The 13,486-nt window shown below is 39.8% G+C and overlaps 1 protein-coding gene across 3 annotated transcripts in view; it reads right to left on the minus strand.

Moving 5' to 3' along the window:
* TMEM182 (transmembrane protein 182) overlaps positions 1-13,486 on the minus strand; it is an 84,214-nt gene that overhangs the window by 59,519 nt on the left and 11,209 nt on the right. Inside the window, exons 2-3 of one of the 3 annotated variants that reach the window (XM_011969565.1) lie at positions 3,559-3,685; positions 2,629-2,713 (exon numbers count right to left, since the gene is read on the minus strand). The exons of 1 other annotated variant lie outside the window; for it this stretch is intronic. In XM_011969565.1, coding sequence (XP_011824955.1) covers positions 2,629-2,713; positions 3,559-3,644 — 171 coding nt within the window. In that variant the 5' untranslated portion in view covers positions 3,645-3,685. The remainder of the gene's footprint in view (positions 1-2,628; positions 2,714-3,558; positions 3,686-13,486) is intronic. One more of the 3 variants, XM_011969568.1, reaches the window with a different exon arrangement.

The raw sequence follows: 13,486 nt of genomic DNA on the forward strand, positions 1-13,486 counted from the left end.
CGCCAGAGGAGAGTATTTTTCTAAGTATTTGTGTGCATTTAAAATCTTGCACCGTTCCTTTGGTCATTGTTTTTATATTCTCAACAATAATCTGAACCACTTCACCTTCCAAGGGGGCATCTCAACTCTACCAGCTTTCTTCACTCCTTCCTTTTCGTGGCATGGGATAGATTCTTACAATGGATTTTGTGAGAACAAAATGGTCCTCAATAAAGATGAAGGGCCCTGTTAGACTGTAGCTATATGCAATCAGAGGTATTCAAAAGCTATGAATAAGGCCGGGCACGGTAGCTCACGCCTGTAATCCCAGCACTTTGGGAGGCCGAGGTGGGTGGAGGTCAGGAGCCTGGCCAACATAGTGAAACCCCATGTCTACTAAAAATACAAAATATTAGCTAGGCATGGTGGTGGGCCCCTGTAATCCCAGTAATCGTAGTTACTCAGGAGGCTGAGACAGAAGAAACGCTTGAACCCAGGAGGTTGAGGCTACAGTGAGCCGAGATCGTGCCATTGCACTCCAGCCTGGGCAACAAGAGCAAAACTCTCAAAAAAAAAAAAAAAAAAAAGAATTCTAAGCCATACAGAATGTTACACAATCATTAACTACGAGATTGACTACGAGGATTAGATTTAGGTTAAGGGTTCATCTGAGATGATCCCTCATCTAATACTTAAATATTTTTTATAAGACTTCCCACACCATCAAGCTATGACATTTCTAGCCTGTGGCACTTAAAGGACATCAGTAACAGCCATAACAGCTCTGCCTGATTTTCTGCCAAAAGCTGCACTCTAGGAGTTTCCAGATATTTATTCTATTCTGTTCTTTGAGATTGTGAAGCATAAGTTTCAATCCTCTGTCTGTGACAGAACTTTCTGATATTCTGAAGACAGCCATCATCTCAGGCCTCATCAATCACAGTCCGCCCCTACCCCTAAATAGAGGTCTAAGCTATATTTTTCTAAGCCAAACACTCTATTCCTTCAAACGCCCTTGAGATTGGTACAACTCCAAACCTCCTCCTCCCTGTTCTGGTTCTTTCCCACAATTCTCAAGTGCTCGATTGAAGTGAGACATAATAAAAATATTCTGGGCATATTCTAATAGCTTAACACTACTGCCGTTCTTATCTGGATGCTGTGCTAAGAGTAGTAATGGCCTCACAACAACGTTCATGCCCTAATCCTAATCTATGAATATGTTATTTTACATGGCAATATCCTGGATTACACAAGTGGTCCCAATCTTATTACAGGAAACCTTACATGAAAACCTGGGAACCTGTCCTAGCCGAGTGGCCAGAGACAGAAACGTGACCACAGCAAAAGGGTCAGACAATTGCTGGTTTGAAGACTGAGGAAGGGGACCAAAAGCCAAGGAATATAGAGAGCATTTGGAATTAGGAAGGGGAAAGAAAACAGATTCTGCCCTTGAGCCTTCAGGAAGGAATGCAGTCCTGTCCACAAATTTGAGCTCAGTGAGATCCCTGTGGAATTTCTGACCTCTGCAACTGTGGGATAGCAAATCTGTGTTGTTTTAAGCCATTAATTTTGGGACAATTTGTTATAGTAGCAATATAAACTTAATACAGATGCTATTCTACAATTAATGCAATATTAGAGCAAATTAAGTTTTCTGCAGGGGCGGGGAATACATCTTCAGGAAGTGCTTATTGTGGACTTTCGAGCGTCCAGGCATTTTATCAGACATTGAGGCTACAATATATAGGCCCTGACTTTGAGGAATTCATGAGCTAGTGGGAAAAAAAAAAAAAAAAGATTTGTTAGAACAAATTTTGTTAGAACAAAGATTGGTTGTTTGGAAAGAAGGAGAAATCTGTTGGATAGGAAGATTTTATTTATCTTATTTATATTTCAATGGTTTACGGTTAAAATTCCATGCACTAATACTAAATCTTTAACACACACACAAACACAAAAGTAGATGTTTTTTTTTAATTAGTAGAAAAGAGTATAAAACTTTGTAGTTACTATGTATCACAATTTTGGTCTTTGTCAGAGAAAAGGATCATCTTTCTGGACTAGTTTCATCAATGAATAACGTTTTTCTCGCCATTTTTTGTTTATCCAAAAATACATAAACATCACCATAAAAATGTTGGTAGAGCATTTACAAGGCAGGGCAGAGCCCGGATAAATGCCATGAAAGACCACTTTTTAGGGAGGCAATGCCTCAGGAACTAGGTGTGTTTATTCAATATATTAAATCTGCCATTAATTTTATTAACTTCAGAATTTCCAACCATTCATATGTGTGCATCTATTGAGAAAAATAGAATACTTCTGCTATCATAAAACTGAGCCATTTTAGCTTGATAATTCTCAATGCTTAACATAGGGCTTGGCACACAACAGGCACTGACATAAAATAGAAATCAATTTGTGTTAGGAGTCTTGGCTGAGATGCAAATACATGACCTCCTGAGCCATCCAACTGGCAATCTACCCCCAAAAGAAACAGTGCTGATCTGGCTCAGCTTGGTCCTTGTTAAGCTCTGGAGAGCCGGATTTTAGTAGGGTGCATGTTTCCTGCGCAGATGTTTTCAAACCATCTTTTAACAAATCCTTATTAGACTTCTGCTAATGAAGACATGAAATGGGGCTTACCATCGAGGAGGCAGAACGTGTCTTTCTTCTTGAGAAAATTGGACACTTGCCTGTCACTTCAAAGTCTCCTAGTTTTCCATGATTCCTAAGGCATTTTAACAGCCATTCAGTGTTGCTTTCCCAAGGAATCTTAGAAGCCTAAGAAAATGTCCATGCACTAGGAAGGCTGTTAAACAGCTGTGGTGTTCTTTACAAATTTACAACTTGAGACATAGGTTCTCTCTTCCCTTTCTCTCTCTTTTCTAATGAAAGCCCAGGAAAAGGGGCCTTTCAATAGAAAGGCCTGGCTAAGCCTCAACCTCAACTCCTAATAATCCTATAGTAAAACGGCCCCATTGCTAGTCTATGTATCTATTCCTTATGGGAATATTGACTCTATCTTTACATCGATAAGGTTGTCACACTGAGTGATACGGTTTGGATGTGTGTCCCCACCCAAATCTCATGTCAAATTGGAAGAGGAACCTGGTGGGAGGTGATTGGATTATGGGGTTGGATTTCCCCCTTGCTGCTCTCATGATAGTGAGTTCTCATGAGATCTGATGGTTTAAAAGTATGCAGCGCTTCCCACTTCACTCTCTTTTTCCTGCCACCTTGTGAAGAAGATGCCTGCTTCCTCTTTGCCTTCTGCCATGATTGTAAGTTTCCTGAGGCTTCCTGGTCACGTTTCCTGTTAAGCCTGCAGAACTGTGAGTCAATTAAACCTTTTCTCTTCATAAATTACCCAGTCTCTGGTAGTTCAGTTCTTTATAGCAGCGTGAGAACAGAATAAAATACTGAGTCATCAGGGCCACAAGAATAAGCATGGTGTCTCAGGATCAATCCTGTAGGAGAAGTTGATTGTCAAAAATGTAAACTGAGGTGCATAACAGTAGCTAATATGCATAAGCCTCTACCAAGTGGCAGGCACCATGACGAGTACGCCAATACCTTGAATACAGATAAGTCTTTAGTAGGCAGAATATGAAACAACCAGTGTCTCTGTGGGCATCCACTCTCTTGGGCAGGAATTTCATCTTCTGAAGGTCTTCATGGCTGTAGGAGTTAAAGATCTTCTCTGTGACACGAAGAAGGACAGAGGTAAGCAAAGAGGGATCTCCACGGGGTCTCACAACTAAAGGCAGCTCACAATAATTTATGGGTAATGACTATGTTTATTTCCTAAACGTTAAATGTTTGTTTGAGACTTCCAGCCTGTCCTCCCTGTGCTCCCAAGTCTAAATGAGGAGGCAATGTGGCTGAGTGGGGACTGCAGAGTGATCGTCCAAGAGAAGATGAGTCTGGGGAACAGAATAGGAACTGCCGGTACCAGGTCTGCTCCCCATGTAGATACTCTACTCTCCCTCCTTGCCAATCTTAAGAATAGGATTTTGGCCAGGCCCGGTGGCTCACGCCTGTAATCCCAGCACTTTGGGAGGCCGAGGTGGGTGGATCATGAGGTCAGGAGTTCAGGACCAGCCTGGCCAAGACGGTGAAACTCCATCTCTACTAAAAATACAAAAATTAGCAGGCGTGGTGGCAGGCACCTAAAATCCCAGCTACTTAGGAGGCTGAGGCAGAGAATTGCTTGAACCCCGGAGGCGGAGGTTGCAGTGAGCTGAGATCACGTCCCGGCACTCCAGCCTGGGCTACAGAGTGAGACTCCATCTCAAAAAAAAAAAAAAGGAAAAAAGAATGGGATTTCGCTTAATTAAGAAGAGCTGGAGTTTCCTTTCATTAATGAGTGATCTTGAGCCAATGGCTCAACTCTCTGAGTTTCCATTTGTTTGTTTCTTCTTGAGACGGAGTCTCGCTCTGTTGTGCAGACTGGAGTGCAGTGGCAAGATCTCAGCTCACTGCAACCTCTGCCTCCCGGGTTCAAGTGATTCTCCCACCACAGCCTCCCAAGTAGCTGACACTACAGGCACGCACCACCATACCTGGCTAATTTTTTGTGTTTTTAGTAGAGATGGGGCTTCACCATATTGGCCAGACCGGTCTCCAACTCCTGACCTCAAGTGATCCGACCGCCTCGGCCTCCCAAAGTGCTGGGATTATAGGCGTGAGCCACCGCACCCAGCAGGTTTCTGTTTTCTAATATGGAAAATGGGAACACTGCTTCAGAGGATTATTAGGGGTACTTGGTAAGATGACGTGTGTCAAATGAGCTGGTGTTTCTGCATATTAGCCTTCTATCTCACTTTAGCTGGAGATCACATTTCTGACACAGAAATGAAAAAACAAATAATAAAACAAAATTTAAAAGCAAAAATCACAATAAAATAAAACTCCCTTTGCTAGCACTGCAAATCTGATTTAAATCTATTTCACCAAACCAGACTAATTTCTCACGAGGTGTTCCCAGTGCTCCCACACCAATACACATACATCATCCTTCCTCCTGGAGCACCAGTAGCTCCTCAAATCTTTGCTTGTTCCCCATCTGATTAGAATGCCTTTCTCTTCCATCTACCTGATGACCTCTTCATTAGTTCCTTCAACAAATATTTACCAAGTGCCTACGATGGGCTACATGTTCTTTAAGTGTTCACGGCAAGGCTCTGCAAGGTCACTCACATAACTCATACAAGTTTTCGTATGTATTTAATTACACTCTCCCTTTCCCAGACAGTTTTTAGAATCCACATGTTGTGGAACAAATTGAGTCAATAAATGTTTGTTCAACAATCACATCAGTTTAATAATGAATGAGCCAATGAGGAAAAGCCCATATACAATTTGCCCTCTTATTCTTAACGACGTTACTGGGGACAGTGGTCCCTACAAACAGCATCCCCTTATGAAGGCCAGAGGGAAATGTCTGAAAGCTAAATACAAGCTGAATTTCTACAGAGCACTACAGTTATTTTTCATCATAAAGACACTATAAATCTTGATTCATTTGACAAATACTTGTAATATCAAACATATATCACTGGCCTGCTCCAAGACATACCATGCTGTGCCCCGGTGGATACAGGGACTAGAACGTGCTCTCTGGCCTCAGTGAGGTAATACTCTCATGTAACTGAGAGTGCTTCTCTCTTCACTTTGGTACCTAGTGAGATCAGAGGCTACGTACAAACGGTGATGTGCTAGCTTTCACCCTGCCTTCCCTAATTTCCTTCCTATGCTCCTCACATTTTTGTATGTGTTTATATACACTGCTTGGAATACTTTTGAGAACAAGGAAAAGACTCAACAATAAAACAAACCAACGAAGGCAATTTGTAAAATCAGGCAACTGAAGGAATAACACGCCTGGCTGAGAACACTGGTATGGTTCTTCCATTTGAAAAGCTCTGTGACCTCATTGGTTATCCTTCCCTTTTTTCCCTCTTATGCTGTTTATTTTGGTCATAACTTCATTTGGAGATTCTTCTGGCTTCCTGGAAATAATATTTCTTTTAAGGTCTCTATTCACTTAGAGAAACTGCAGTGAAAATGTTCTAAGTTTGTTTCTTAAATTACAAAATTAAAAAGCAATCTGTTAAAATCTGGAGTCAACTAGGATCAATAACATTCCAAGATATTATGGTAAATTCTACCCTTGGTTTTCACAAGTTAAATAAAACTGGCTAAGCAACAGCTGGATGACTATAAGCAACAGAAGGCTTTGCCTGCTTTGATGCAGTATCTTTTTTACTTAGCTTTTTAGTTAACTTGTTTTTATTATTAGTAGGTACACTGAAACTCAGCAGAAATCTCAAGGCACATTTTTAAGTGATCATGAGTAAAAGATTCTTTTTTCTATAGTCAAAATTTCTAACCCTAATGTTACAATATTCTTTATTAGCTCAAAATATCTAATGAAATGATTTAAACATTGCCAAAACAAAATTAATTCTAGTCTACTTTAACACAAGCATGCCATTGCTCAACACCCAACAATGCTGAACAAATGTTGAAAGAAATGCAGAAATCAAACTCCCATAGCTTCTACACACTGCAAATCCATGTTCTAGAAAATTGGAATGGTTTACCAAAGAAAGTTCTGACATCTTTTCTGGAGATTTTAGGGTAGATTCTTTTTCATGGGATAGTATGTCATAGGTCTACAATACCTCATCTGCCACCCTAATATCCAAAAGTCTCTGAAAACCCAAAGCTTTTGGCAAAGCAGATCTGACCAACACGAGGCCACATAGAGTGGACTCTCATATATTTTATGGCATAAATATGAATGTGTTTGATTTATTTCAAGGTTCCCCAGGTTCCACGAGTGGGTGTTAGGTAATGCACAGTATATGTATCGTGCTACTTTTCTAAAATCACCAAAATTCTGAGTTCTAAAGACGTCTGGCCCAAAGGATTACACATAAGGGATTGTGGCCCATCATCCTAGACACAGGACAGTAAAGTGAGAGACGACTCGAAGAACAATTGCTTCCCTATGATCATTATTGAAACAGATTTTTACTGCCTATGAGCAGTAAAAATGTGATTTTTTTTTTCTGTGATTCTAATGACCCTTTACTCTTAGTTTTGTATTATAGTTCGTGATTCTTGTGTGACATCCTCTCCACTACCTCCCTTACCCATCGATATAAAACACGGTCATTTTGTAAGCATTTTGAGGGATTATTCACAGGTTTTCTAGTCTCACACATAGTACAAGAACAAAAAATAAACTATGTGGGGCAATAAGTGGTTCAGTTTTTGTTTAGTGTTGCATCTCTTACACCTAGCACAATGCTGTAAGGTAGGTAGGTGCTCAGTAAAAATGTAGCTATTTATCTTACTGAGCTTAATTAAATTGGTTTGAACACTGCCACCTGCTGGCCATAGGCACAATTTGCATTCCACGGTACATTACGGTCGGTTGTTGGGAATCTATCAAAAATGCAGAACTGGCTGAGCATGGTGGCTTATGTCTGCAATCCAAGCACTTTGGGAGGCTATAGAAGGAGGATCTTTTGAGCCCAGGAGTTCTAGACCAGCCTGGGCAACACAGCAAGACCCCATCTCAAGTTTTTTTTTTTAATAAAAATATATATAGAACAATGACTTAGTTTCATATTATTTGATGCTGAATAGCCTTAACCAAGATGGTTTCATCTAAGCATCTAGACCCCAATGAATAGTTACACAACAAATAGAACATGACTACAGCAAGATCCATAAGCTCATTCACTTCATTAATTTAGGTAGTTTATGCTCATTTAAATTGAGAGTTACCTATACAAGTAATTCACACCAAGGGAGGTATATGACCAAAATACCCTTCCCTCTGCAAAAGGTTTGCTACCTAGCTCCAGGCTCTATCTCATAAAGAATTCTATTAGTGCATGTAATTATAGTAACTCTTGAAAGGAGGGGAAAAAAAATGGGGACCAAACAGTGAAATCATTTAACATAGAATTTGGGGGATTTCAGAAATCAAAATGATGTGACTTACAGGGTTTAGATTTATTTCACAAACAAATTACATTTTCAACTATTGTAATTTCAATTTAATTTCCTCATTCATTTGTTTAGAGTTAAAACAATTCTTTCTAAGGTTGCATATTACACTTTATAAGCTAGAAGCTGTGTGAATGAAAAGGTTCTCCTCTTCCGTCCTTCAGTAATAAAAGTGCTCTGCATATTTCTTATGTGGAATGACTTGAGTCTTAATTTAGAGAAAGAAATTCTGATTTATCCTTGTCTCTGGGGTATGTTACTAGTTCCTTCTTTATCAGGAAACATGTAATGGACTTGTAAACTCCTTTCCAACTGACTTTCCAGAGGAGGTGCTTGTAAGAGGCTCTAATGACTCAGCAAGTTCAGGTCATATGGTCCAAAGGAAAGACAACCTAATCCGTGAGAAAGAGAGTGAAATGCAAGGAGACACGCTGGTGTCACCAGAGTGCCACCATGTCTCCAAGAGGAAACAGCCATTGGTGTTGCATCACTGTAAAATAGTCAGAAGTGGTCCAGGCAAAGGTCATTGTCCCAGGCCTGCTGAAGGTGCTGCCACAGGTTCTACACAGACCGCTCCACAGCCCTCTCCTCATGTTCTGCTCAGCCAGGTCCCTTCAATTCTGCTTAATTATTATGCATACATGGTATGGGGTAAGCACTTAAAAATTAGAGTATATCAGGATACCCAAAGGACACAACAGCTAAATAACAAAAATGTCAAAAGTAACAAAGTAACAATGCCCAACACTTAGCAAGCTCTCACACTGTCTCCAGCCCTGTTCTAAGTGCTTGATGTTTGTCAGCTCTTTTGCTCTCCACAATCATCCACTGCAATAAGCACCAGGATTGCCCTCATTTTATTGATGAGGAAACTGAGACAACTCTGAATCTCTTTATGGCAGGGCTTTCTTGGCCTAAGCACTGTCTATGGACTAAATCCTGTCCCTCTAAAATTCGTATGTGGCCCTAATCCCCGTGGGACTGTATTTAGAGATAGAACCTCTAAGTGGGCAATTATGGTTAAATGAGGTCAAAAGGGTGGGCCCTGATCTGGCAAGACTAGTATCCTCAAAAGAAGAGGCTGGGCACAGTGGCTCACATCTGTCATCCCAGCACTTTGGGAAGCCAGGGTAGGAGGATCTCTTGAGGCCAGAAGTTCAAGACCAGCCTGGGCAACATAATGAAACCCCCATCTCTACAAAAAATTTAAAACTTAGCCAGGCATGGTGGCATGTACCTCCAGCCCTAGATACTTGGGATGCTAAGGCAGGAGGATCGCTTGAGCCCTCAGGGGTTCAAGGTGACAGTGAGTGCCAGCCTGGGCAACAGAGCAAGACCCTGTCTGTAAAAAGAAAGAAAGAAAAAGAACATAATGACACAGGAGTTAAGAAGAAGTTATGTAGGCAGATAGTGAGGGCAGGAAGGTCCTTGGTAAGGTTTTCCTTTTAATGAAAAGCAGCCCCAAAATCATTTTCTTTGCTAACAAAGAGTAGCCTATAAAATCGAGCTGCAGACATAGAAAGGCAGGCTACAAGTTTGCACGGGTGAAGGCCAGGCAGCTGTGCCAATAGGAAAGGGCCACCTGGGACTATGCATGTTCAAAATGGCGGTTCCGTCTTTCCTTCTGCTTTCCAACCACATTTGCAGTAGGCAGCAGATGACACAGCCCAGGTCAAGTGGAAAGTTCATTTGCATAATAAGATTAGGGTGGGGTGGCCAGCTTCCCCATGCACTATGTAAACATCATACCTGGTCCAATCAATCTGTGTGCCCTATGTAAATCAGACACTGCCTCCTCAAGCCTGTCTGTAAAATCCGGTGCACTCCGCAGTGGGCCAGAAGACCTACTCTTGCAACCCTCTCTCTCACAAGAGCTATTCTCCTTTCTCTTTCTTGCGCCTATTAAACCTCTGCTCCTAAACTCACTCCTTGTGAGTTGTGTGTCCATGTCCTCAATTTTCTTGGCATGAGGCAATGAACCTCAGGTATTACCCCAGACAACAACGTGGCTTCAATACCAGAAAAATCTCTGAGCATGCACAGAGAAGCAGCTAAATGAGGCCACAGCAAGAAGGCAGTTATATGCAAGCCAGGAGGGGAGGCCTGACCAGAAACCAACCCTCCTTGCACCTTGATCTGGACTTCCAGCTTTCAGAACTAAGAGAAAATGTCTGTTTTTAAGCCACCTAGTCTGTGGTATTTTGTTGTGGCAGTCCTAGCGGACTCATACAGCCCTAGCGGACTCATACAGCCCTGTGAACACACTGGGTGGGTAAAAGGCCAATCACACCTCACCCACGTTGGGACAATAAAAAATATATGCAGAGGTTACCAAATGTCCCCTTGGAAACCACTGTTCTATGGAATCACCACAAAACTGATCTCTGCAGAGTCTGAGAAAGAATGAGCTGAAGTGACACTCCTCCCAGTAGCAGACTCCCAATGTGTTCAAGTCCTTATTCATTCACCCATTGAATACCCGGAAAGACCGTCATAAGGTTTTGACTGTCTGACATTTAGGAGAATGCCCTATTACGGCAAATTAGGGAGATGGACAAAAGGAGGGAATAAAAGATGATTCTGGGAAGGTGTACATTTGCTTCAAGGAAGACTCAGATGGCAGAATTTCCTTAGGACAGAAGCAACATTGGCAAAAAGCAGGTATAGGAATAATCGTCCCACTTACAGCCATGGGAGGCACACACAAGTTGGTCTATTTCCGTTTCCAAATCTCGTACATTATACAATGATACAGTTCTGGAAAGGTCTAGCAAAGCTTCTATTATGCCACGTTTTTTAAACACTGAATTTTTAAAATTTGATAGCAGAAATGCTTAATCTGCTTTCACTAGCAGACCAATACTCAGAAAGCAACTGCATCAGAGTTCAAACCAGAAAATGAAACATTGTGGAAGCGAAAGTGAATCTGTGCAAGCAGCATACTAATTAAGCAAAAAAATGATTTTTTTTGTTATTGAGGTATTAGGCAGCTATCTTTTCCTGCTTCATTTTTAAAAAAAAAAAAAAACATTTATTTATTATAAATTAGTTAACATGATCTGCAGATAGAAAACTGAAAAATATGTAAAGGAAGAAAACAAAGGGTAATCTCACCACCTAATGTAATCACTGGAAACACTTTGAAGTATGTTTCTCATTCCTTGTATTATTCATATAAACACACATCTAATTTTTTTGTATAGGGTGGAAGCAAATATTTGTATTTTTTACATAAAAATTATAGTTAATTTAAAAATTTTACAGAGGTAGTTTGTGTTTGAAACCTTATATTGTCATGCAAAGGGAAAATGATCTTTTCTTGAGCAGGATGAAATTAATTCTATGTGAAATATGTACAGGTATATATATTATAAATGCTCTTTTCTACATAATTATGTACTTTTACGTTTCCAAATTGTTTCACAGCAGATGATTGGTTCAAAGTTTGCTCTAAGGCATCTTTATTAAGATATAACTAATATACCATAAAATTATCCTGATCAAAGTATAGAAGTCAATGATTTTTAGTATATTTAAAGAGTTTTGTGGCCATCACTATAATCTAATTTCAGAACATTTTCATCTTTCCCAGTAAGAAATTGCCTATTTGCAGTCACTCCTCATTCCCAATTCACCCTCAGCCCTAGGCAACCACTAATCTACCTTCTATTTCTATGTATTTGCCTATTCCATGTATTTCATCTAAATGGAACATATAGAGGACACTCAGTATGTGGTCTTTTATGATGAGCTTCTTTCAATTAGCATAATGCTTTCTAGTTCATTCATGTTGTAGAATGTGTCAATACTTCATTACTTATTACTATGTAATATTTTACTGTTTTATATGCTCTTAATATTATTAGAAATAATATTATATTTTTAAAGCTAAAGTGTTCTTCTTCTACTTTTTAGAAAATAGGTTCAAGATTTTACACTGTAAACCAAAGTGAGATAAGTAAGAATATAAAGTTTTAATTCTTGGAAAATGTCCAATTTTAGGGTACTAAATTTATCTCTTTAAAGTGCATAAATCCAAGAATCTGGTCCATTTATTGTGATAAACTCCTCCAGTAATCTTGGATCTGTGTCATACATTATTTATTTTAGAGCTATCCTTGAACATGCAGACTGCTTGAAATTACATTCTTCCTTTCCAGAGCTCTAAGAGTGGTGGAGAATCAAAGCCTTGATAACTGGAGAAATAATTTAAGATGAATCTTAATGAAAGAGCAAAAAGAAGCCTGGGTTAGAATTAATGTAAATTTTTCTCAGATAATGTCATTTTTACGTTATCAGCTTAATTTGAGAACTCAGAATAAAAAAGAAAAGAAAAAACGGAAAAAGACGAGAAGAAAATACCCTTTTAACTTAGGAGGTCACAGCACTTATAATAGTAATGCTTCTTTCTTGACATTGCTAATATCTTACATCAGGAAAACTGAGGTGACATGCAATTAAGGGCTCTGCTTTCTTTGTTTTAGTCATAGTTAAATCCAGCCTAGACTAACAAATAGAATTCAAGCAATTAACAAAAGATAACTTTGGTAAAGTGCCTACCATAAGACCCACCACATTGCAGATAATCTATTAAAAAGTGATTTTGTGCCCTTTCTCATTTTAACCTGAGTATGTCTAAATTCTCTTTAGATCAAAACATATGCTTTATCAAATTGACTTAGAATTATACATAGCACAGAGCAGCAACAGGTTAGGAGCAGTGGGACCAATGACAGCAGCAGTGAGAGGGCCACTCACAGGACTACATAGACCCAGAGTCAAGAGAACCAGCTGATCAAGGGCATTTCATTGAGGGGCGGATGAACTGTCTGTGGCAGACTATCAGTGTCCATGGATTTCCCATTTTCCTTGTCATTAGATTGGAGCTGCATTTCTGGATTTTGGTTGTTTGTGCATTCACAGGAAGTTACTTCCAAACCAAGGATTTTAAGAATGAATGGGGCTTATTCACCTCTCACTTTGCCTCTGAAGGCAACCTCGAAGATAGGAGAGCTACGAAATGGAAGAGGCATGGGTCTCTAAGTCACCATAGGGACAAAAGCTACCTGGGGCAGTTGCCTGACCTTTGTAGCGTTATATGAGAAAGAAAACAAACAAACAAACAAAAACTTTCTGTCTTAAATCACTGAGATTTTAGAGTTTGATTTGTAAAGACATCAGAAGAGCTAGCCTATTCTGACAAATGCATTTTCCATCTCAAAAGCTCTTGAAGATTCATATTATTCGAACAAAGAATAGTTACTGAAATTCCTAATAATGGCAGTGTCAGATATTTAAGATGTTTAAAACCACCAGGACTCTGTCATAGCCAAATCTGTCTATGCAAGACCCTCTGGACTCACTTAGCAGCCTATCTAGCTCTCTCTCATCTTTTTCTTTCAAGGATCCTGTTTTTTTAAAAAAATTTTCCCATAGGCTCTACATTTCATGGTTACATGGCATTCTCAACTAAACA

The sequence above is a fragment of the Mandrillus leucophaeus genome, unplaced genomic scaffold (genome assembly GCF_000951045.1).
Source record: "Mandrillus leucophaeus isolate KB7577 unplaced genomic scaffold, Mleu.le_1.0 Scaffold9, whole genome shotgun sequence".
Classification (NCBI taxonomy): Eukaryota; Metazoa; Chordata; class Mammalia; order Primates; family Cercopithecidae; genus Mandrillus; species Mandrillus leucophaeus.